Source organism: Salvelinus namaycush, chromosome 6 (assembly GCF_016432855.1).
Source record: "Salvelinus namaycush isolate Seneca chromosome 6, SaNama_1.0, whole genome shotgun sequence".
NCBI classification, from domain to species: domain Eukaryota; kingdom Metazoa; phylum Chordata; class Actinopteri; order Salmoniformes; family Salmonidae; genus Salvelinus; species Salvelinus namaycush.
The window spans coordinates 6,060,640-6,086,566 of NC_052312.1; the positions used below are offsets into that span (position 1 = coordinate 6,060,640).

Genomic DNA, 25,927 nt, shown 5'->3' on the forward strand with positions numbered 1-25,927 from the left:
TAGAACAAAATAATTTTTTACTTTTACTCAAGTAGTATTTTATTGGGTGACTTTCACTTATACTTGAGTAACTTTCTATCAAGGTATCTATACTTTTACTCAATTATGACAATTGGGTACTTTTTCCATTTTTATTTACGAATGCGAGTGAAATACTCACACTGTGGAGCCCTGACCACCCACCAATGTGGCTGGTGAAATAGACATTTTACCCACCAATGTCCAAATCTACCCACAGGTGGTGGGTTATTATTTTAGGACCTGGACCCAAGTCATCTGATTTGAGAAACAAAGTGGCATTTCACCACCACACGCACAGCCGACACGCACAGCCGACACGCACAGCCGACACGCACAGCCGACACGCACAGCCGACACGCACAGCCGACTACAACAGCCATGCAACAACAAAGCACACACAACAAAAGATGACCGGAACACAACACACAAACAAAAGAGACATGCAAGGAGACGTGAGGAACGCAACCACACAAGAGATGCTACAGCACATCAAAAGGAAAACTGAATAGGAGATTGCCGGACAGGAGAATGGAGGACAGATCTATACTACACAAGTCAATACTGGACAGCAAAACTAAACATGCAATGAAAACATGTTGGTAGAACATGGTTGTCGGTTTGATTCCCACGGGGGACCAGAACGAAAATGTATGTACTCACTAACGTTACATACTGTTAGTCGCTCTGGATAACAGCGTCTGCTAAATGACTAAAATGTAAACGTAAAATTATGTTCAAACAAGCCAAGAGTCACATGGACACACCAAGCAAAGGGGACAAGCTAAATGACAACAGAAAGCTACAGGCTAGCGGTATACAACAGAAAGCTACAGGCTAGCGGTATACAACAGAAAGCTACAGGCTAGCGGTATACAACAAAAAGCTACAGGCTAGCGGTATACAACAGAAAGCTACAGGCTAGCGGTATACAACAGAAAGCTACAGGCTAGCGGTATACAACAGAAAGCTACAGGCTAGCGGTATACAACAGAAAGCTACAGGCTAGCGGTATACAACAGAAAGCTACAGGCTAGCGGTATACAACAGAAAGCTACAGGCTAGCGGTATACAACAGAAAGCTACAGGCTAGCGGTATACAACAGAAAGCTACAGGCTAGCGGTATACAACAGAAAGCTACAGGCTAGCGGTATACAACAGAAAGCTACAGGCTAGCGGTATACAACAGAAAGCTACAGGCTAGCGGTATACAACAGAAAGCTACAGGCTAGCGGTATACAACAGAAAGCTACAGGCTAGCGGTATACAACAGAAAGCTACAGGCTAGCGGTATACAACAGAAAGCTACAGGCTAGCGGTATACAACAGAAAGCTACAGGCTAGCGGTATACAACAGAAAGCTACAGGCTAGCGGTATACAACAGAAAGCTACAGGCTAGCGGTATACAACAGAAAGCTACAGGCTAGCGATATACAACAGAAAGCTGCAGGCTAGCGGTATACAACAGAAAGCTGCAGGCTAGCGGTATACAACAGAAAGCTACAGGCTAGCGGTATACAACAGAAAGCTACAGGCTAGCGGTATACAACAGAAAGCTACAGGCTAGCGGTATACAACAGAAAGCTACAGGCTAGCGGTATACAACAGAAAGCTACAGGCTAGCGGTATACAACAGAAAGCTACAGGCTAGCGGTATACAACAGAAAGCTACAGGCTAGCGGTATACAACAGAAAGCTACAGGCTAGCGGTATACAACAGAAAGCTACAGGCTAGCGGTATACAACAGAAAGCTACAGGCTAGCGGTATACAACAGAAAGCTACAGGCTAGCGGTATACAACAGAAAGCTACAGGCTAGCGGTATACAACAGAAAGCTACAGGCTAGCGGTATACAACAGAAAGCTACAGGCTAGCGGTATACAACAGAAAGCTACAGGCTAGCGGTATACAACAGAAAGCTACAGGCTAGCGGTATACAACAGAAAGCTACAGGCTAGCGGTATACAACAGAAAGCTACAGGCTAGCGGTATACAGCAGAAAGCTACAGGCTAGCGGTATACAACAGAAAGCTACAGGCTAGCGGTATACAACAGAAAGCTACAGGCTAGCGGTATACAACAGAAAGCTACAGGCTAGCGGTATACAACAGAAAGCTACAGGCTAGCGGTATACAACAGAAAGCTACAGGCTAGCGGTATACAACAGAAAGCTACAGGCTAGCGGTATACAACAGAAAGCTACAGGCTAGCGGTATACAACAGAAAGCTACAGGCTAGTGGTATACAACAGAAAGCTACAGGCTAGTGGTACAGCTTTGTGTGCCACTGGCAGAGAGATTGACAGACAGATAGACAGAGACAAAGGGCAAAGTGGGGGTCAGTAATGATGTGTCTGCGTGTGCGTGTGTGGAGTTAAGCCGGGCTACAGATACAGCAGAGTGGCATCTGTCCAGTGTATCTGTCACAGTGTCTAGCTACACCAGAATAGAGGGGAATCACCCAGACCCCCCCCAGCGTCGTCCGGGTTTGCCCGGGGTAGGCCATCATTGTAAATAAAAATTTGTTCTTAACTGACTTGCCTAGTTAAATCAAGGTTAAATACAATTAAAATACACTTTTTTTTTTTAAACCTGCAGCTGGCTAGGACAGGGAGGGGCAAACACACACACACACAGGGTCAAATGCGGGCACACACACGCAAACACACACAAAGTCAAAAGGTATACACACACACACACACACACACACACACACATGCGGGCACACACACACAAAGTCAAAAGGTATACACACACACACACAGAGGAAAAAAACACAAAGAGTCTTGGAGCCCTATTGGTGAGCGCCCCTTTGGATCACAAAGGGGACATGACACGCGTCCTCAACCCAGGACCCTTGGGTTAAATGAAAACATCAACAGACAGTCACGTCAGTCAGCATACCCTCTCCCATTGTCATTAAGGCACAATGGGCTGAGAATTGACTGTCAGGAAACTGAAATCCCCCCCCCCCCCATGTCAAGTTAATTTGTGACGTCAGGCACATTCTAGTTCATTAAAATCACATGACAATAAATAAGGCCTACATTCATATAGCCTACAGGTAAGTGTAAAATTGAGTCAGATCTCACAGCATATATTATAGATTTTCATTTTCAGAATGAGTCTCAAGTGTCTCTGAAGTTTCCCCTGTAACATTGGTGACCGGGTTTCTTCTCCAAAGCAACAAAGCCAGGCAGCATTTCGAGCAGCCTACAGTGTGTTTTGTATCAGCTGAACAGTGGAACAGCCTGGCTGACAGTAGGGCCCTGAAGGACCCGAGACTTAGCAGGCCCTGGAGGACCCTGGCTTTTAGCTGCCCCCGTCACTGCCAAACTAAAATCAACAGGGCCACGCTCTGGGGTAACCGCAACACAGCTGCACACACACAAACACCTTTCATAGACAACATCTCTAAACTAACCACAGTGTCTTTCTTCCGATCGAAGTGTTTGGTGAATGCAGAGGGGGAGAGATCAAAAGGCGGAGAGGCCAGGGCCCCCTCCAAAACAACGCTTGTGTGTTCCAGAGAATGCTCGACCGCTCATTTTCACCTTGGAGCGGCATGGATACGTACACACAATTTCTTGTGGAATTGTTAAATATTACCTGTTAGATATTACCTGTTAGATATTACCTGTTAGATATTGCTGCACTGTCGGATCTAGAAGCAAAAGAATTTCGCTACACTCGCAATAACATCTGTTAACCACGTGTTTGTGACCAATAAAATCTGATTTGATTTGACAGGCACACACACACATATCCTCCTCTCTCTCTCTCTCCAGGCTGACTGACCAAAGGACCAACAGAAACACTGCTGAGACCAGTCTCCTGGCCTCATCTCACCCCTAATCATAACCATAACAAGCCCTGTTGAACTGTCTGTGGATAAAACAAGCATACTGAAATGTGTGTGTCTGTACTCACCTTGTTAGGCGCTGTGGTTGAGGGCGCTCCCCAAACTTCCTGCAGAGAAAGAGAGAGATCACAACTTGAGTACGCAGCTAAATACCACACACACACACCAGGTAGGAGATGAGAAAGCACACCTGGTTACAGACACAGAGAGAGAGAGCGAGAGCGAGAGCGAGAGCGAGAGCGAGAGCGAGAGAGAGAGAGAGAGAGAGAGAGAGAGAGAGGAGAGAGAGCTGTGGGTTGGCAGCGCATTACATTGCTGCCTGCCATAAGATGAGGGACAGTGTCTGACAGACCAACCAACCTGCACATGTCCGCTATGCTTATTGTTATTGTTCAATTTATGGTTATTTTGACCCTTAGTTATTGCTGTTACTGTTGTACAGTTGACAACTTTGATTCTCATTTTATTTTTTTATATTGTAAATATCCAAAATAAGCTTTGGCAATATGTACATTGTTACGTCATGCCAATAAAGCAAATTTAATTGAGAGACAGAGACAGGCGGCTGCAGCATGAGACCATGTGACACAGTGGCCAAACACAGACAGGTGGCGAGGACGGACGCCTTAACACAGAGAAAGAGAGAGAGATGAGGGAGAAGGGAGAGAGGAAGAGGGAGAAGAGAGAGAGGGAGAGAGAAAGAGGGAGAGATGAGGGAGAAGGGAGAGAGAAAGAGGGAGAAGAGAGAGAGGGAGAGAGAAAGAGGGAGAGATGAGGGAGAAGGGAGAGAGGGAGAGAGAAAGAAATAGAGGGGGAGAGAAAGAGTGAAAGGTCGCTGTCGGCAGACAGGCTATGTGTACACTGCCAACAAAATGAGGTGGAAACTGAGCTGCACTTCCTAACCTCCTGCCCAATGTATGACCATATTAGAGACACATATTTCCCTCAGATTACACAGACCCACAAAGAATACAAAAACAAACCCAATTTTGATAAACTCCCATATTTACTGGTTGAAATACCACAAGGTGCCGTTACAGCAGCAAGATTTGTGACCTGTTGCCACAAGAAAAGGGCAACCGGTGAACAACAAACACCACTAACTACTTGCACATCGTTACAACATTGTATATTGACATAATGACATTTGAAATGTCTTCATTCTTTTGGAACTTTTGTGAGTGTAATTTTTACTGTTAAACAATAAACAATATTTCACTTGTATTTATTATCTATTTCACTTGCTTTGGCAATGTAAACATATGTTTCCCATGCCAATAAAGCCCCTTAAATTGAATTGAAATTGAATTGAGAAAGGGAGGAGAGAGATGATAAACCAGGTGATCTCACCTTGAACTTTGAAACATGAGTCGCAAAACATTTCACATTAGTCATCTGTGATGTCACAGCTATAGTCATACCAGAAAAGAGACCCGTTTATTTTACAACAATGACATCATAGGAACACATCACAGTCATTCCTATCCTTCCAACACCGCTTTTACTTCTCAAGCTATTTCTTTTAACACAACACTGCCAGGCTTCACAGGGGGAAACGTATCACAACACTGCCAGGCATCACAGGGTGAAACGTATCACAACACTGCCAGGGCATCACAGGGGGAAACGTATCACAACACTGCCAGGGCATCACAGGGGGAAACGTATCACAACACTGCCAGGGCATCACAGGGGGAAACGTATCACAACACTGCCGGGGCATCACAGGGGGAAACGTATCACAACACTGCCAGGCATCACAGGGGGAAACGTATCACAACACTGCCGGGGCATCACAGGGGGAAACGTATCACAACACTGCCGGGGCATCACAGAGGGAAACGTATCACAACACTGCCAGGCATCACAGGGGGAAACGTATCACAACACTGCCGGGGCATCACAGAGGGAAACGTATCACAACACTGCCAGGCATCACAGGGGGAAACGTATCACAACACTGCCAGGGCATCACAGAGGGAAACGTATCACAACACTGCCAGGGCATCACGGGGGAAACTTGACGTGTTAGCAGTCTGAATCTGGAACCCAAGGATAACTCCACCCTGGGACTGCTCTTAGCATCCTGTAAGGCCCTGCTCTGGGACTGCTCTTAGCATCCTGTAAGGCCCTGCTCTGGGACTGCTCTTAGCATCCTGTAAGGCCCTGCTCTGGGACTGCTCTTAGCATCCTGTAAGGCCCTGCTCTGGGACTGCTCTTAGCATCCTGTAAGGCCCTGCTCTGGGACTGCTCTTAGCATCCTGTAAGGTCCTGCTCTGGGACTGCTCTTAGCATCCTGTAAGGCCCTGCTCTGGGACTGCTCTTAGCATCCTGTAAGGCCCTGCTCTGGGACTGCTCTTAGCATCCTGTAAGGCCCTGCTCTGGGACTGCTCTTAGCATCCTGTAAGGCCCTGCTCTGGGACTGCTCTTAGCATCCTGATTGGCTGAGCCTTGGATACAGCCAGTATTGCTCCAAATGCGCATCACTCGTTCGCATACAGCCAGTAGTCACCCAAAGCCCCCCCGCCCAAACTTTTCTCATCGGATCTACACAAATCACATAGGTCACCTATTTTGGATTCAAAACTAGCGAATTTCGCCAAAAGGTGACTAGTTTGCATCCCTGTGTCCTTCTCTCCCTTATCCCCTCAGTCCTGGGAGGGGGGGGGGGGGGGGGGGGGGGGGGCTAAAGTAGACCCTCTATAAGATATTTGAGATATTTGCAAGAGAGATATTTTAATGTGGAGAGAAAGAAGGGTGAAGAACAGAAAAAGACAATGAGTTAATTAAAGCAAACAGAAATAATTGTTGACTTTCTGGATTATTAAGAAAGCTAAAACTTTAATATGTGTTGGACCAAGTCCATTTCAAGCTTATCTTTCTAAAAAATAAAACAGGCAAGGTCCTGCTTTATAGTAGGCTAAAGGCTTGCTCAACACCATGGTCAACCTTCGCTGCGATCATCACCTAAATATCAGCATCATGCTCAGGCCAGCTACGGTGATAACATTGTAAATATCAGCATCATGCTCAGGCCAGCTACGTTGAAAACATTGTAAATATCAGCATCATGCTCAGGCCAGCTACGGTGAAAACATTGTAAATATCAGCATCATGCTCAGGCCAGCTACGGTGAAAACACTGTAAATATCAGCATCATGCTCAGGCCAGCTACGGTGATAACATTGTAAATATCAGCATCATGCTCAGGCCAGCTACGGTGAAAACATTGTAAATATCAGCGTCATGCTCAGGCCAGCTACGGTGATAACATTGTAAATATCAGCATCATGCTCAGGCCAGCTACGGTGATAACACTGTAAATATCAGCATCATGCTCAGGCCAGCTACGGTGAAAACATTGTAAATATCAGCATCATGCTCAGGCCAGCTACGGTGAAAACATTGTAAATATCAGCATCATGCTCAGGCCAGCTACGGTGAAAACATTGTAAATATCAGCATCATGCTCAGGCCAGCTACGGTGAAAACATTGTAAATATCAGCATCATGCTCAGGCCAGCTACGGTGATAACATTGTAAATATCAGCATCATGCTCAGGCCAGCTACGGTGATAACATTGTAAATATCAGCATCATGCTCAGGCCAGCTACGGTGATAACACTGTAAATATCAGCATCATGCTCAGGCCAGCTACGGTGATAACACTGTAAATATCAGCATCATGCTCAGGCCAGCTACAGTGATAACATTGTAAATATCAGCATCATGCTCAGGCCAGCTACGGTGATAACATTATAAATATCAGCATCATGCTCAGGCCAGCTACGGTGATAACACTGTAAATATCTCTCACACACAACTAGGTCAATATCAGGCAATGAGAGGACATCACTTTCTCATAATAAAGAGCACAGCAGGGGCCTTCCGAGTGGCGCAGGGGCCTTCCGAGTGGCGCAGGGGCCAAAGGCACTGCGTCGCAACCGGCCGCGAGCGGGAGACCCACGCACAATTGTCCTTGTCCCATCGTGCTCTAGCGACTCCTGTGGCGGGCCGGGCGCATGCAAGCTGACTTCGGTCGCCAGTTGAACTGTGTTTCCTCCGACACATTGGTGCGGCTGGCTTCCGGGTGCATTGTGTCAAGAAGCAGTGCGGCTTGGCGGGGTTGTGTTTCGGAGGACGCAGGGCTCTCGACCTTCGCCTCTCCTGAGACCGTATGGAAGTTCCAGCAATGGGACAAGACTGTAACTACCAATTGGATATGACGAAATTGGGGAGAAAAGGGTGTTAAAAAATTAAATATATAAAACTAAATACTAAAAAAAAGAAATATCATGCCATTTATGGAGTGTGAAGCAATCATAAACTTCTCTGGTATAAAACTGGTTTCAAAAACACAAAAAGGAGACATTGGAAAAAGCACAAAAAAGGTGAATCTCAAATGGAGATTGGTAGAGATTTCAGCTTTGTTGCTATCTCTCTGAGGCGTAGCTTAGAGATGGTGTCTCTGGCCATCACAGCGCTTAGTGTGAAAACCAAGTTCCAGGAAAAACCACAGCCGTTTCTTCACAGCTCTATGTACAGACTGCAAACACACACACACAACAACACACACACACCAACAACAACACACACACACAGGGAATATTTATTGGTTTGCTTGACCGCTTATTTGTGTGGGGGATTTTCTGGCGCAATCTTTAAATAGGCCTAGTGAACCACCGCAAGCACCAGCTAAGAAAATCACAGAGAATAACAAGAAAAGGAGGGGAACACACTCAGCGTGTCAGAGGTCAAAAACCAATTTAGATCAGTGAAGTAGAGGTGGAGGTAGACTGTCTGGCCAATCATTTATTTAAAAAAATATATATTTTTTTTACATCTTTATTTAACTAGGCAAATCAGTTAAGAACAAATTCTTATTTACAATGACGGCCTCGGAACAGTGGTTTAACTGCCTTGTTCAGGGGTAGAACGACAGATTTTTACCTTGTCAGCTCGGGGATTCGATATAGCAACCTTTTGGTTACTGTCCCAACGCTCTAACCACTAGGCTACCATACCTTCATTTACACTTTTATTCAGAAAGAGGTATGCCTTTCTGTCCATCAGCCAGCTGGGTTCACTTCCTGGCCTCAGAGGCCCAACGGCACACTGGGATTAAAAATAGTCCGCTGTCAATCAAAACACTTGACGACCCCAAGAGTGCTAGCTAGCGTACGTCGAGACAGACATAATGTCTCCTGTTATTTTTCTGTCTGGACGAGTGCAGCAAAACAAGCTAACCCCGGATGGTGGACGCTGAATGGAGGGAGGAAGAGAGGGGGAAGAAAGATATGTCTGGTCTGTTGGTGACATTTCCACCTCTTCAGAGAGGAGGCCAATAGAGGAAAAGGAAGCTCTGTCCAAACTGGGGTTTCTGTTTTTCTCTCCCTCCGCTATCACTCTCTCGCTTCCTCCCGCCTCCTCACGACAACTGGTTCAGTCTGCAGTACATTCTGCTTTTGGGAGTTCATTTACACAGAGACAACTTCCCCAGCCAGGCAGTGTTGATGTTCTTTAGTCTATATACAGTTAATTAGGACAGGGAAATAAAACACTGAAGTGTTGGAATGTATACAGCTGGGGACAACGTATTGACCAAGCAGAACAACCTAGTGCATGTGGTCTTTGCTGGGAATCAATGTAACATCCTACAGAAGAACCAAAGGATCCTGATTCTGACTCAGTGTGTCTGTGGACCTGCCAATACTCCTGGCAAGCAGAGGGTAGCACCACCATAGGTCACTAGGCCTGTGTACTTCCATTTTAACACTACTCATCAAGCCAAACGGTAGTTCCACATAAAAATACTTAGGCCTTCATAATAACAGGAAGTCCTGACTCTCTCTTTTCCAACAGGAAGTGAGAGTGAGGTCACCACCGTTTTCTCCGGCCAAAACTCCCACCTGGACCTAGTAAGGATGTGAATGAATCCGTCTTGCCATCTAGTGCACTGGGAAGTGTATGAGCTGTGGACTGTCCACCAAGCAGCCGTAGCAGTGCACTAAGTCACCAGGATAAAGACGATGACAGTCATTTATGTAAAGCGGGTCAATAAGTCACTAGTGTCACTGTGTGATGACTGGTCTGGCTGTACTTCCCCTACCTCACAGTGCATGGCAGGCTGAATGACATTCTGAAAAACCACACCACACACACACACACACACACACACACACACACACACACACACACACACACACACACACACACACACAGCACGAGAAGGTCAATGCTGGGTTTGGCACAAAAACTTCCTCGTGCTTTTCGAGGTTCAATAGGAAGCAGACAGACACTGACAAGAGAAGTTAGGGTCCTTGATAAAAACACACAACACACACAGACACATAGTGCATCAGAGTCAGTAGGAGAGATGCTGTTGCAGACAAATCAAATCAAATTTTATTTGTCACATACACATGGTTAGCAGATGTTAATGCGAGTATAGAGAAATGCTTGTGCTTCTAGTTCCGACAATGCAGTAATAACCAACAAGTAATCTAACCTAACAATTCCACAACTACTACCTTATACACACAAGTGTAAAGGGATAAAGAATATGTACATAAAGATATATGAATGAGTGATGGTATAGAACGGCATAGGCAAGATGCAGTAGATGGTATAGAGTACAGTCTATACATATGAGATGAGTAATGTAGGGTATGTAAACATAGTGGCAGAGAAATGTACTGACACACTGCATGGAATCGTACTACCGCGTTCTTCAGAAGAACGCTTTACCCAAATGAAAGAACACCAACGGTGAGTCATCCACACCAGACATCTAGCGTGGCTAATTTCTGTGACTGTGTGGTCGACTGGAGGGGCTCAGAAGAGTCCAAACGTGGTTGAACAACGTCGTGTTACATCAATGACAGTGAGGCCTCTACTCTCCGAATCCTCACCAAGCTCTGATGACAGTCATGACAGCACCCGCCCATCTCTTAGGTAGTAATCAGATGTTGAAAACCACACACATTATACCTGTTGGTATTATTCTGAACACAACATCCTGAGGACTCAGACTTGTCATCCTAATGGTCGGGGGGGTGCAGGGTTTTGATTAGTGTCCCCTTTGCTCTGCTCTGTACCTCTGACGACAGACGAGGACTTCATAAAGACAGCCCCCCCCCCCCCCCGGTGAGAGGTCTAGTCTGTCAGCCATCCAGGGGGTGCGGTGACTTGAGGGGGGGGGGGGGATCATTGTCTACCAATTGAATGTGTTGCATGTAAAAGCCTCCTGAAAGCAACATCAAGAGGCTTCCAACAGTCTTCCACATTTAGTGTCAGCGGTAGGGTCACAAATGTTCAATTGAAACCCATTGAAGCCAAATGTCTCAACAGGGAGAGTGACTATCACAGTAGTAACTGGGTGAACCTGTAGCTTGAGGAAATGTGTTTGATATTGATTGGTGGTAGGCGACACGATGTATTGGTGGTAGGCGACACGATGTATTGGTGGTAGGCGACACGATGTATTGGTGGTAGGCGACACGATGTATTGGTGGTAGGAGACACGATGTATTGGTGGTAGGAGACACGATGTATTGGTGGTAGGCGACACGATGTATTGGTGGTAGGCGACACGATGTATTGGTGGTAGGAGACACGATGTATTGGTGGTAGGCGACACGATGTATTGGTGGTAGGCGACACGATGTATTGGTGGTAGGAGACACGATGTATTGGTGGTAGGCGACACGATGTATTGGTGGTAGGCGACACGATGTATTGGTGGTAGGAGACACGATGTATTGGTGGTAGGAGACACGATGTATTGGTGGTAGGCGACACGATGTATTGGTGGTAGACGAGAGGTGACACGATGTATTGGTGGTAGACGAGAGGTGACACGATGTATTGGTGGTAGACGACACGAGACACGATGTATTGGTGGTAGACGAGAGGTGACACGATGTATTGGTGGTAGACGAGAGGTGACACGATGTATTGGTGGTAGACGAGAGGTGACACGATGTATTGGTGGTAGGTGAGAGATGACATGTTAAAATAAAAGTGTTAATTGAGTATTGTTGTAATTGTCATTATATATAATATATATGTATATTTAAAAAAGTATAATATATATTAAATCGGCATCGGCTTTTTTGGTCCTCCAATAATCGGTATCGGCGTTGAAACATCAGAAATCGGTCGACCTCTACTATGTATAGAGCAGCAGTAAGTGAAAGCCACACAGACAGACAGGCAGACAGACAGGACAGGTACACAGGACAGGTACACAGGGCAGGCAGACAGGCAGAGACAGACAGACACAACAGGTACACAGGACAGGCAGGCACAGACAGACAGGACGGGTAGACAGGACAGGGAGGCAGGCAGACACAACAGACAGGCAAACAGACAGATGGGGAGATGAGTGAGTGAGTGAGTGAGTGAGTGAGTGAGTGAGTGAGTGAGTGAGTGAGTGAGTGAGTGAGTGAGTGAGTGAGTGAGTGTGTGAACCCAGCCTGCAATTCATACCAGAGTGTGTTAGACCAGAGTGTGTTAGACCAGAGTGTGTTAGACCAGAGTGTGTTAGACCAGAGTGTGTTAGACAGTTCTGACCGACAGCTGTAAAAGTCTAATGGAACAAACACACAATACACAGAGGACTTCAACAGGTCAAGAGTCATAGTGTGATCTCTAAGGTCAACTCAAGTGTGTGTCAGGGGGAGCAGCTTGTTTATGGCTGAAAATCAAGTTGACTGATTATCATACAATGATATGCATGGCTGACAGCTGGCTGATAGATGCATCTAGCTCACCTACATGTGCACCACACACACACACACAACCAGGGTTTCCGTTAGGAAAATGTGGAACCGGACATTAGCACAGCAGCATTTTAATTTACCAGACATGAGAAATTTACCGGACCCATATACATTGGGTGCGTAACCTGATCACGGTGTTCCCCCACAGTGCTCAGAACCACAGAAATCACATTTATTAACAGAACATGCAAGTCCAGGATGCAACAATGTCCGGTCCTTCTTAGGAAATTCTGATGTGCACTTTGAAAAAGGTGAGAATAACTGTCCACATTTTTATAATTTTTTTATTTAACCTTAATTTAACGAGGCAAGTCAATTAAGAACAAATTCTTATTTTCAATGACGGCCTATCGGGGAACAGTGGGTTAACTGCCTTGTTCAGGGGTAGAACGACAGATTTTTACCTTTTCAGCTCGGGGATTCGATCTAGCAACCTTTCGGTTACTGGCCCAACGCTCTAACCACTAGGCTACCTGCCGCCCCATTTACTTTTTCCACCAGCCAACAAGACGAGTACCGAACATCAAGATCACTAGCCTATATCAATCTACTATCCCCCATAGTAGAAAAGTTGACGGATTCTATTGGTCAGCTTGTTGAGAAAGAAATGGCCTATTCAAAACTGATTCTGGGACAGTTGTGGGACGATAGATCCCAAATGAATACAACCAGGCTACATAAAGTGAGACTTTGTTCTCGTGTTTCTTGGCTATTTACATTGTTTTTATTTACATTGTTCATAAGCTTGGTTGTTTTTCATCGTTAGTTTGAGTCTGCTGCTTCAACTGATAGCGAACACGGAACCCAAACCGGCTGCCCGCGCGCATACATGTACGTTGTCCCCCTACATCAAACGCGATCACAACACGCAGGTTAAAATATCAAAACAAACTCTGAACCAATGACATTCATTTGGGGACAGGTCGAAAATAATTAAACATGTATGGCAATTTAGCTAGTTAGCTTGCACTTGCTAGCTAATTTGTCCTATTTAGCTAGCTTGCTGTTGCTAGCTAATTTGTCCTGGGATATAAATATTGAGTTGTTATTTTACCTGAAATGCACAAGGTCTTCTACTCCGACAATTAATCCACACATAAAACGGCCAACCGAATAGTTTAGTCATCTCTCCTCCTTCCAGGCTTTTTCATCTTTGAACTTATATGGTGATTGGCATCTACACTTTTACCACGACAACCGGCAAAACATTTAGTCTTTCAATCACCCACGTGAGTATAACCAATGAGGAGATGGCACGTGGGTACCTGCTTCTATAAACCAATGAGGAGATGAGAGAGGCAGGACTTTCAGCGCGATCTGCGTCAGAAATTAGGAATGACTTCTATTTTAGCCCTTGGCATCGCAGACGCTCGTTGGCGCGCGCGAGCAGTGTGGGTGCAATAATTGAATAACATGGATTTCAAAAATTATTTTGCGACGCTTGCGCACGCGACGTGTCTGGTCTGGTCAGCATGTGAGAGACGCCCTAGTCAGATCCCAGCGAAGAGACGCCCTAGTCAGATCCCAGCGAAGAGACGCCCTAGTCAGATCCCAGCGAAGAGACGCCCTAGTCAGATCCCAGCGAAGAGACGCCCTAGTCAGAGCCCAGCGAAGAGACGCCCTAGTCAGAGCCCAGCGAAGAGACGCCCTAGTCAGAGCCCAGCGAAGAGACGCCCTAGTCAGATCCCAGCGAAGAGACGCCCTAGTCAGATCCCAGCGAAGAGACGCCCTAGTCAGATCCCAGCGAAGAGACGCCCTAGTCAGATCCCAGCGAAGAGACGCCCTAGTCAGATCCCAGCGAAGAGACGCCCTAGTCAGATCCCAGCGAAGAGACGCCCTAGTCAGATCCCATCGAAGAGACGCCCTAGTCAGATCCCAGCGAAGAGACGCCCTAGTCAGAGCCCAGCGAAGAGACGCCCTAGTCAGAGCCCAGCGAAGAGACGCCCTAGTCAGATCCCAGCGAAGAGACGCCCTAGTCAGATCCCAGCGAAGAGACGCCCTAGTCAGATCCCAGCGAAGAGACGCCCTAGTCAGAGCCCAGCGAAGAGACGCCCTAGTCAGAGCCCAGCGAAGAGACGCCCTAGTCAGAGCCCAGCGAAGAGACGCCCTAGTCAGATCCCAGCGAAGAGACGCCCTAGTCAGATCCCAGCGAAGAGACGCCCTAGTCAGATCCCAGCGAAGAGACGCCCTAGTCAGATCCCAGCGAAGAGACGCCCTAGTCAGATCCCAGCGAAGAGACGCCCTAGTCAGATCCCAGCGAAGAGACGCCCTAGTCAGAGCCCAGCGAAGAGACGCCCTAGTCAGAGCCCAGCGAAGAGACGCCCTAGTCAGAACGCCCTAGTCCTAGTCAGAGCCCTTTGCTTAGGGTGCGTTCGTAAATTCACTTTGGCTATCTACTCCGATTTCAGAGCACTCTCGTCTGAGTGTACCAGCGTGCAGAATAGCTGATGAATCTACGAACGCTCAACACCCGTTGGGGCCTGGAGGGGTTGTGCAAGGGAGAACAACACTTAGGGGGATTAGAGGTGTTTGATTTCAATACCTGAGGGCTGACAGGCTCCCTCTCGCTCCACAACCCTGTAATTACCCAACCTCTCACTCATACCTTTGTGTAGGCATGGGTGGTAGGAGAAATCCACAGCTAGAGATATGATGAACTGTGGTGAGAGAAGGTTTATAGACTTCTAGGAAAGGTTTTCCTTGTGATGGTGATTATTTAAAACACTCTAAGTTGTTGGTAAGTCACTCTGGATAACAATCCCTCAATGTGAGTGTCTTGAGGACATGCACAAGCATTAGTGAGGGAGAGATTGAAAACCTGGGAGTGTTAGTGACTGGTTTGGAGACAGTGGGCGGGAGAGAGTAGAGATTTAGAAGAAGCTGCCAGCACTGGCTACATTTACTCCCTAATGACAAATACCAGCATCATCATGTCACGCTGAATTTAAACCCCCACACACACAGATCCCATAATCAACACCTAGGTGCCAGTGTGTGGTCTGAGGCACTATATATGAACTCATCTTTCAAACAACCATTTAATCATTGAGAAAACAGTGTGTGTGTGTGTGTGTGTGTGTGTGTGTGTGTGTGTGTGTGTGTGTGTGTGTGTGTGTGTGTGTGTGTGTGTGTGTGTGTGTGAGCGTGTGTGTGAGCGTGTGTGTGAGCGTGTACAGCCCCTCTCTCTCAGAGCTTGGCATCAGTGCGAGCATGTGCCACCCAGCAATGCCAAGCATCACATCACTGCCTGGGGTGCGAGCTCAGGGAAGACTCAATACAAACACTCACAACCTTTCCTGTTAGCCACCACACCTAAGAAAATGAGGATAAAACAATACCGCAGGGGAGAGAGACTGAGGAGAGGATAAAGAGAGAGAGACTGAGGAGAGAGACAGAGGAGAGGATAAAGAGAGAAAGACTGAGGAGAGGATAAAGAGAGAGAGACTGAGGAGAGGATAAAGAGAGAGACTGAGGAGAGGATAAAGAGAGAGAGACTGAGGAGAGAGACAGAGGAGAGGATAAAGAGAGAGAGACTGAGGAGAGGATAAAGAGAGAGAGACTGAGGAGAGGATAAAGAGAGAGAGACTGAGGAGAGGATAAAGAGAGAGAGACTGAGGAGAGGATAAAGAGAGAGAGACTGAGGAGAGAGACAGAGGAGAGGATAAAGAGAGAGAGACTGAGGAGAGAGACAGAGGAGAGGATAAAGAGAGAGAGACTGAGGAGAGGATAATGAGAGAGAGACTGATGAGAGAGACAGAGGAGAGGATAAAGAGAGAGAGACAGAGGAAAGGATAAAGAGAGAGAGACTGAGGAGAGAGACTGAGGAGAGGATAAAGAGAGAGAGACTGAGGAGAAGATAAAGAGAGAGAGACTGAGGAGAGACTGAGGAGAGAGACTGATGAGAGGATAAAGAGAGAGAGACTGAGGAGAAGATAAAGAGAGAGAGACTGAGGAGAGACTGAGGAGAGACTGAGGAGAGAGACTGAGGAGAAGATAAAGAGAGAGACTGAGGAGAGAGACAGAGGAGAGGATAAAGAGAGAGAGACTGAGGAGAGGATAAAGAGAGAGAGACTGAGGAGAGACTGAGGAGAGGATAAAGAGAGAGAGACTGAGGAGAGACTGAGGAGAGGATAAAGAGAGACAGGGGAGAGGATAAAGAGAGACAGGGGAGAGGATAAAGAGAAATGGAGAGAGAGAATACCCTGAAGCACTATAGAAATAAAGTGTGTTTGTCCATTAAAAATACATTTCCTGGTTGACTGCCTGGTTGACTGCCTGATTGACTGCCTGGTTGACCGACTGCCTGGTTGACTGACTGACTGACTGACTGATTGACTGACTGATTGACTGCCTGGTTGACTGCCTGGTTGACTGCCTGGTTGACTGACTGACTGCCTGGTTGACTGACTGACTGCCTGGTTGACTGACTGACTGCCTGGTTGACTGACTGACTGCCTGGTTGACTGACTGACTGCCTGGTTGACTGCCTGGTTGGTAGAAAGAAAAAGGAAAAGGGAGATTGATTATCAGGCGTGTCTGCACTAGGAAACGTTCCACTTTTCCTTGAAAGAGGCAGAGCAGGAGAGTTCAACTTGGAACTCACTGACTGACTGGGTCCAGATGGCTGGTGGCTTCTCTGGGATGCCCCTCTAAGGGATAACGGGCGGGCTTAGGCAGGGGGGGGGTGTGTGTGTGTGTGTAGTTCTGGTTGGGTCGCCTGAGGCAAAGCACTGAGAGCACACACACGGCTGGTTCTGGCTGGAGCCACACAGCACCAGCTTTCACATGGGAGTTTAATGACAGAGAGGGGAAACCAGAGAAAAAAAACTGTCACTCGTTCTCTCTCTTTCCTTGTATTTTGTTCCATCTCTGACCGCCTTCCAACATCAAGTGGGCCGTCACCGCTCCATATGGAGCTCTATAGGGAGACCTTTAACTGTTGGCCTCGCGCCTGAAGCACTCTGCCAAACACACAAGCATAAAGAGGGACACGCACTCGGGCCGATGCGCGCACACACACACGCACACACACACACAAACTAGATGGTTGACAGCCTAAAACCACAGAGAAATAAGAATCCAGTTAAATCCATGCGAAAAGCAGCAGGTCCAAACAGAAGTATCTACAGTACCATCTACAGAACAGAACCATCTACAGAACAGAACCATCTACAGAACAGAACCATCTACAGAACAGAACCATCTACAGAACAGAACCATCTACGACAGTACATCTACAGAACAGAACCATCTACAGAACAGAACCATCTACAGAACAGAACCATCTACAGAACAGTACCATCTACAGAACAGAACCATCTACAGAACAGAACCATCTACAGAACAGTACCATCTACAGAACAGTACCATCTACAGAACAGAACCATCTACAGAACAGTACCATCTACAGAACAGAACCATCTACAGAACAGAACCATCTACAGAACAGAACCATCTACAGAGCCCAGAACAGTACCATCTACAGAACAGTACCATCTACAGAACAGTACCATCTACAGAAGAGAACATCTACAGAAGAGAACATCTACAGAAGAGAACATCTACAGAGCCCAGAACAGAACCATCTACAGAACAGAACCATCTACAGAACAGAACCATCTACAGAGCCCAGAACAGGAACATCTACAGAACAGAACCATCTACAGAGCCCAGAACAGGAACATCTACAGAACAGAACCATCTACAGAAAGGAACCATCTACAGAACAGAACCATCTACAGAGCCCAGAGCAGGAACATCTACAGAGCCCAGAACAGTACCATCTACAGAACAGTACCATCTACAGAACAGTACCATCTACAGAACAGTACCATCTACAGAACAGAACCATCTACAGAACAGAACCATCTACAGAACAAACCACCACAGAACAGAACCATCTACAGAACAGTACCATCTACAGAACAGTACCATCTACAGAACAGAACCATCTACAGAACAGAACCATCTACAGTACCATCTACAGAACAGTACCATCTACAGAACCATCTACAGAACAGTACCATCTACAGAACAGTACCATCTACAGAACAGAACCATCTACAGAACAGAACCATCTACAGAACAGAACCATCTACAGAACAGAACCATCTACAGAACAGTACCATCTACAGAACAGTACCATCTACAGAACAGTAAATAACCATCTACAGAGCAGAACCATCTACAGAACAGAACCATCTACAGAACAGAACCATCTACAGAACAGAACCATCTACAGAACAGAACCATCTACAGAACAGAACCATCTACAGAACAGAACCATCTACAGAACAGAACCATCTACAGAACAGAACCATCTACAGAGCAGAACCATCTACAGAACAGTACCATCTACAGAAGAGAACATCTACAGAAGAGAACATCTACAGAAGAGAACATCTACAGAAGAGAACATCTACAGAAGAGAACATCTACAGAAGAGAACATCTACAGAACAGAACCATCTACAGAACAGAACCATCTACAGAACAGTACCATCTACAGAACAGTACCATCTACAGAACAGAACCATCTACAGAACAGTACCATCTACAGAACAGAACCATCTACAGAGCCCAGAACAGGAACATCTACAGAACAGAACCATCTACAGAGCCCAGAACAGGAACATCTACAGAACAGAACCATCTACAGAGCCCAGAACAGGAACATCTACAGAACAGAACCATCTACAGAAAGGAACCATCTACAGAACAGAACCATCTACAGAGCCCAGAGCAGGAACATCTACAGAGCCCAGAACAGTACCATCTACAGAACAGAACCATCTACAGAACAGAACCATCTACAGAACAGAACCATCTACAGAACAGTACCATCTACAGAGCCCAGAACAGTACCATCTACAGAGCCCAGAACAGGAACATCTACAGAACAGTACCATCTACAGAACAGTACCATCTACAGAACAGTACCATCTACAGAACAGAACCATCTACAGAACAGAACCATCTACAGAACAGAACCATCTACAGAACAGAACCATCTACAGAACAGTACCATCTACAGAACAGTAAATAACCATCTCCCCAAACAAAGTACAGTCTGTGTGTGTGTGTGTGTGTGTGTGTGTGTGTGTGTGTGTGTGTGTGTGTGTGTGTGTGTGTGTGTGTGTGTGTGTGTGTGTGTGTGTGTGTGTGTGTGTGTGTGTGTGTTTCTCTGGAAGTGGACCTGGAGATAGTCGAAGTCAGGTTTGAGCTGCACACAGAGCTTCCTCGCCAACGCCACGATGCTCACAACTCTTCTGGGGGTCTCATCTCTGAATCACAGAGTTTTGATTCGCTCCTTTTTCTATCGTGGCTTTTATCACCTCCCAGACATAGTAGTCTGGACTCTGACGTTGTCTGAGGATAGAACGTAGGACTCAAGAGTGAAGTGACAGGCTTTCTGAAGAGGAATCACTGGTCAAATATAGATCCCACACTGTGGTAATCAATCTCTATGGGTGGACTATGAGTGCTGTTGGAGATGGGTTTTCCATATGTGGGCCGCTGGTCTCAGGCATCTTCATGAGTGGACTTTTCACTGGGTTTCCATTCTACACTTATACTAGCGCTATGTCCACTACCCTAAACAACACTGGGGCCTACTAGCTGTATGTCCACTACCCTAAACAACACTGGGGCCTACTAGCTACTAGCTGTATGTCCACTACCCTAAACAACACTGGGGCCTACTAGCTACTAGCTGTATGTCATACCCTAAACAACACTGGGGCCTACTAGCTGTATGTCCACTACCCTAAACACACTGGGCCTACTAGCTACTAGCTGTATGTCCACTACCCTAAACAACACTGGGGCCTAAGCTACTAGCGTATGTCCACTACCCTAAACAACACTGGGGCCTACTAGCTACTAGCTGTATGTCCATACCCTAAACAACACTGGGGCCTACTAGCTACTAGCTGTATGTCCACTACCCTAAACAACACGGGGCCTACTAGCTACTAGCTGTATGTCCACTACCTAAACAACACTGGGGCCTACTAGCTACTAGCTGTATGTCCACACCCTAAACAACATGGGCTACTAGTACTAGCTGTATCACTACCCTAAACAACACTAGGCCTACTAGCTACTAGCGCTATGTCCACTACCCTAAACAACACTGGGGCCTACTAGCTACAGCTGTATGTCCACTACCCTAAACACACTGGGGCTACTAGCTACTAGCTGTATGTCCACTACCCTAAACAACACTGGGGCCTACTAGCTACTAGCTGTATGTCCACTACCCTAAACAACACTGGGGCCTACTAGCTACTAGCTGTATGTCCACTACCCTAAACAACACTGGGGCCTACTAGCTACTAGCTGTATGTCCACTACCCTAAACAACACTGGGGCCTACTAGCTACTAGCTGTATGTCCACTACCCTAAACAACACTAGGGCCTACTAGTTACTAGCTGTATGTCCACTACCCTAAACAACACTGGGCCTACTATTATAGCTGTATGTCCACTACACCTAAACAACACTGGGGCCTACTAGCTACTAGCTGTATGTCACTACCCTAAACAACACTGGGGCCTACTAGCTACTAGCTGTATGTCCACTACCCTAAACAACACTGGGGCCTACTAGTTACTAGCTGTATGTCCACTACCCTAAACAACACTAGGGCCTACTAGCTACTAGCTGTATGTTACCTAAACAACATGGGCCTACTAGCTACTAGCTGTATGTCCACTACCCTAAACAACACTGGGGCCTACTAGCTACTAGTTGTATGTCCACTACCCTAAACAACACTGGGGCCTACTAGTTACTAGCTGTATGTCCACTACCCTAAACAACACTGGGGTACTAGTTACTAGCTGTATGTCCACTACCCAAACAACACTGGGGCCTACAGCTACTAGCTGTATGTCCACTACCTAAACAACACTGGGGCCTAATAGTTACTAGCTGTATGTCCACTACCCTAAACAACACTGGGGCCTACTAGCTACTAGCTGTATGTCCACTACCCTAAACAACACTGGGGCCTACTAGTTACTAGCGTATGTCCACTACCTAAACAACACTAGGGCCTACTAGCTACTAGCTGTATGTCCACTACCCTAAACAAAACTGGGCCTACAGCTACTAGCTGTATGTCCAATACCCTAAACAACACTGGGGCCTACTAGTTACTAGCTGGATGTCCACTACCCTAACAAACACTAGGGCCTACTAGCTACTAGCTGTATGTCACTACCCTAAACAACACTGGGGCCTACTAGCTACTAGCTGTATGTCCACTACCCTAAACAACACTGGGGCCCTAGTTACTAGCTGTATGTCCACTACCCTAAACAACACTGGGGCCTACTAGTTACTAGGTGTATGTCACTACCCTAAACAACACTGGGGCCTACTAGCTACTAGCTGTATGTCCACTACCCCAAACAACACTGGGGCCTACTAGTTACTGCTGTATGTCCACTACCCTAAACAACACTGGGGCCTACTAGCTACTAGCTGTATGTCCACTACCCTAAAAACAACTGGGGCTATAGTTACTAGCTGTATGTCCACTACCCTAAACAACACTGGGGCCTACTAGTTACTAGCTGGATGTCCACTACCCTAAACAACACTGGGCCTCTAGTACTAGCTGTATGTCCACTACCTAAACAACACTGGGGCCTACTAGCTACTAGCTGTATGTCCACTACCCTAACAAACACTGGGGCCTACTAGTCTACTGTATGTCCACTACCCTAAACAACACTAGGGCCTATAGCTACTAGCTGTATGTCCACTACCCTAAACAACACTGGGGCCTACTAGCTACTAGCTGTATGTCCACTACCCTAAACAACACTGGGGCCTACTAGCTACTAGCTGTATGTCCACTACCCTAAACAACACTGGGGCCTACTGCTACTAGCTGTATGTCACCTACCCTAAACAACAGGGGCCTACAGCTACTAGCTGTATGTCCACTACCTAAACAACACTGGGGCCTACTAGCTACTAGCTGTATGTCCACTACCCTAAACAACACTAGGGCCTACTAGCTACTAGCGCTATGTCCACACTACCTAAACAACAATGGGGCCTACTAGCTACTAGCTGTATGTCCACTACCCTAAACAACACTGGGGCCTACTAGCTACTAGCTGTATGTCCACTACCTAAACAACACTGGGGCCTACTAGCTACTAGCTGATAGTCCACACCCTAAACAACACTGGGGCCTACTAGCTACTAGCTGTATGCACTACCCTAAACAACACTGGGGCCTACTAGCTACTAGCTGTATGTCCACTACCCTAAACAACACTGGGGCCTACTAGCTACTAGCTGTATGTCCCATACCCTAAACAACACTAGGGCCTACTAGTTACTAGCTGTATGTCACTACCCTAAACAACACTGGGGCCTACTAGCTACTAGCTGTATGTCCACTACCCTAAACAACACTGGGGCCTACTAGCTACTAGCTTGTGCACTACCCTAAACAACACTGGGCCTACTAGCTACTAGCTGTATGTCCACTACCCTAAACAACACTGGGGCCTACTAGCTACTAGCTGTATGTCCACTACCCTAAACAACACTAGGGCCTACTAGCTACTAGCTGTATGTCCACTACCCTAAACAACACTGGGGCCTACTAGCTACTAGCTGTATGTCCACTACCCTAAACAACACTGGGGCCTACTAGCTACTAGCTGTATGTCCACTACCCTAAACAACACTGGGGCCTACTAGCTACTAGCTGTATGTCCACTACCCTAAACAACACTGGGGCCTACTAGCTACTAGCTGTATGTCCACTACCCTAAACAACACTGGGGCCTACTAGCTACTAGCTGTATGTCCACTACCCTAAACAACACTGGGGCCTACTAGCTACTAGCTGTATGTCCACTACCCTAAAAACACTGGGGCCTACTAGCTACTAGCTGTATGTCCACTACCTAAACAACACTGGGGCTACTAGCTACTAGCTGTATGTCCACTACCCTAAACAACACTGGGGCCTACTAGCTACTAGCTGTATGTCACTACCCTAAACAACACTGGGCTACTAGCTACTAGCTGTATGTCCACTACCCTAAACAACACTGGGGCCTACTAGTTAATAGCTGTATGTCCACATACCCTAAACAACACTGGGGCCTACTAGCTACTAGCTGTATGTCCACTACCCTAAACAACACTGGGGCTACTAGCTACTAGCTGTATGTCCACTACCTAAACAACACGGGGCCTTAGCTACTAGCTGTATGTCCACTACCCTAAACAACACTAGGGCCTACTAGCTACTAGCTGTATGTCATACCCTAAACAACACTAGGGCCTACTAGTTACTAGCTGTATGTCCACTACCCTAAACAACACTGGGGCCTACTAGCTACTAGCTGTATGTCCAACCCTAAACAACACTGGGGCCTACTAGCTACTAGCTGTATGTCCACTACCCTAAACAACACTGGGCCTACTAGCTACTAGCTGTATGTCCACTACCATAAACAACACTAGGGGCCTAATAGTACTAGCTGTATGCCAATACCCTAAACAAACACTGGGGCCTACTAGCTACTAGCTGTATGTCCACTACCCTAAACAACACTGGGGGCTACTAGTTACTAGCTGTATGTCCACTACCCTAAACAACACTAGGGCCTACTAGCTACTAGCTGTATGTCCACTACCCTAAACAACACTGGGGCCTACTAGCTACTAGCTGTATGTCCACTACCAAACAACACTGGGCCTACTAGTTACTAGCTGTATGTCCACTACCCTAAACAACACTGGGGCCTACATAGCTACTAGTGTATGTCCACTACCTAAACAACAATGGGGCCACTAGTTACTAGCTGTATGTCCACTACCCTAAACAACACTGGGGCCTACTAGTTACTAGCTGTATGTCCACTACCCTAAACAACACTGGGGCCTACTAGCTACTAGCTGTATGTCCACTACCCTAAACAACACTGGGGCCTACTAGTTACTAGCTGTATGTCCACTACCCTAAACAACACTGGGGCCTACTAGCTACTAGCTGTATGTCCACTACCCTAAACAACACTGGGGCCTACTAGTTACTAGCTGTATGTCCACTACCCTAAACAACACTGGGGCCTACTAGTTACTAGCTGTATGTCCACTACCCTAAACAACACTAGGGCCTACTAGCTACTAGCTGTATGTCCACTACCCTAAACAACACTGGGGCCTACTAGTACTAGCTGTATGTCCACTACCCTAAACAACACTGGGGCCTACTAGTTACTAGCTGTAGTCCACTACTACCTAAACAACAAGGCCTACTAGCTACTAGCTGTATGTCCACTACCCTAAACAACACTGGGGCCTACTAGCTACTAGCTGTATGTCCACTACCTAAACAACACTGGGCTCATAGTTAAGCTGTATGTCCACTACCCTAAACAACACTGGGGGCCTACTAGCTACTAGTTGTATGTCCCACTACCCTAAACAAACACTGGGGCCTATAGTTACTAGCTGTATGTCACTACCCTAAACAACACTGGGCCTATAGTTATAGCTGTATGTCCACTACCCTAAACAACACTGGGGCCTACTAGTACTAGCTGTATGTCCATCACCCTAAACAACACTGGGGCCATAGTTACTAGCTGATGTCCATACCCTAAACAACACTGGGGCCTACTAGTTACTAGCTGTATGTCCACTACCCTAAACAACACTGGGGCCTACTAGTTACTAGTGTATGTCCACTACCCTAAACAACACTAGGGCCTACATAGCTACTAGCTGTATGTCCACTACCCTAAACAACACTGGGGCCTACTAGCTACTAGCTGTATGTCCACTACCCTAAACAACACTGGGCCTACTAGTTACCGCTGTATGTCCACTACCCTAAACAACACTAGGGCCTACTAGCTACTAGCTGTTAGTCCACTACCCTAAACAACACTGGGGCCTACTAGTTACTAGCTGTATGTCCACTACCCTAAACAACACTGGGGCCTACTAGTTACTAGCTGTATGTCCACTACCCTAAACAACAGTAAGATAAAAAGGGTTAATTTACCTCCTATAGAGTTGAATTCAACACTGTTTAGATAACATTAGGTCCCAGTCTAGATAGTGTTAAAGTTATTCTTTAGGTAGTGTCACATTTTCAGAGTTAATTTGACTCAAAATGGTGTTAAAATTCCACTGAATTGAGTTGAATTTACACTGCAATGACTGCATAATTCTACAGACACGATTTAATTCCGAAACTAAAGTTCATAGACT

The 25,927-nt window shown here is 46.5% G+C and overlaps 1 protein-coding gene across 1 annotated transcript in view; it reads right to left on the bottom strand.

Moving 5' to 3' along the window:
- Window positions 1–25,927, bottom strand: part of LOC120049567 (suppressor of hairless protein homolog) — a 91,170-nt gene that overhangs the window by 41,794 nt on the left and 23,449 nt on the right. The window contains exon 2 of the mRNA XM_038995847.1: window positions 3,951–3,989. Coding sequence (XP_038851775.1) covers window positions 3,951–3,989 — 39 coding nt within the window. The remainder of the gene's footprint in view (window positions 1–3,950; window positions 3,990–25,927) is intronic.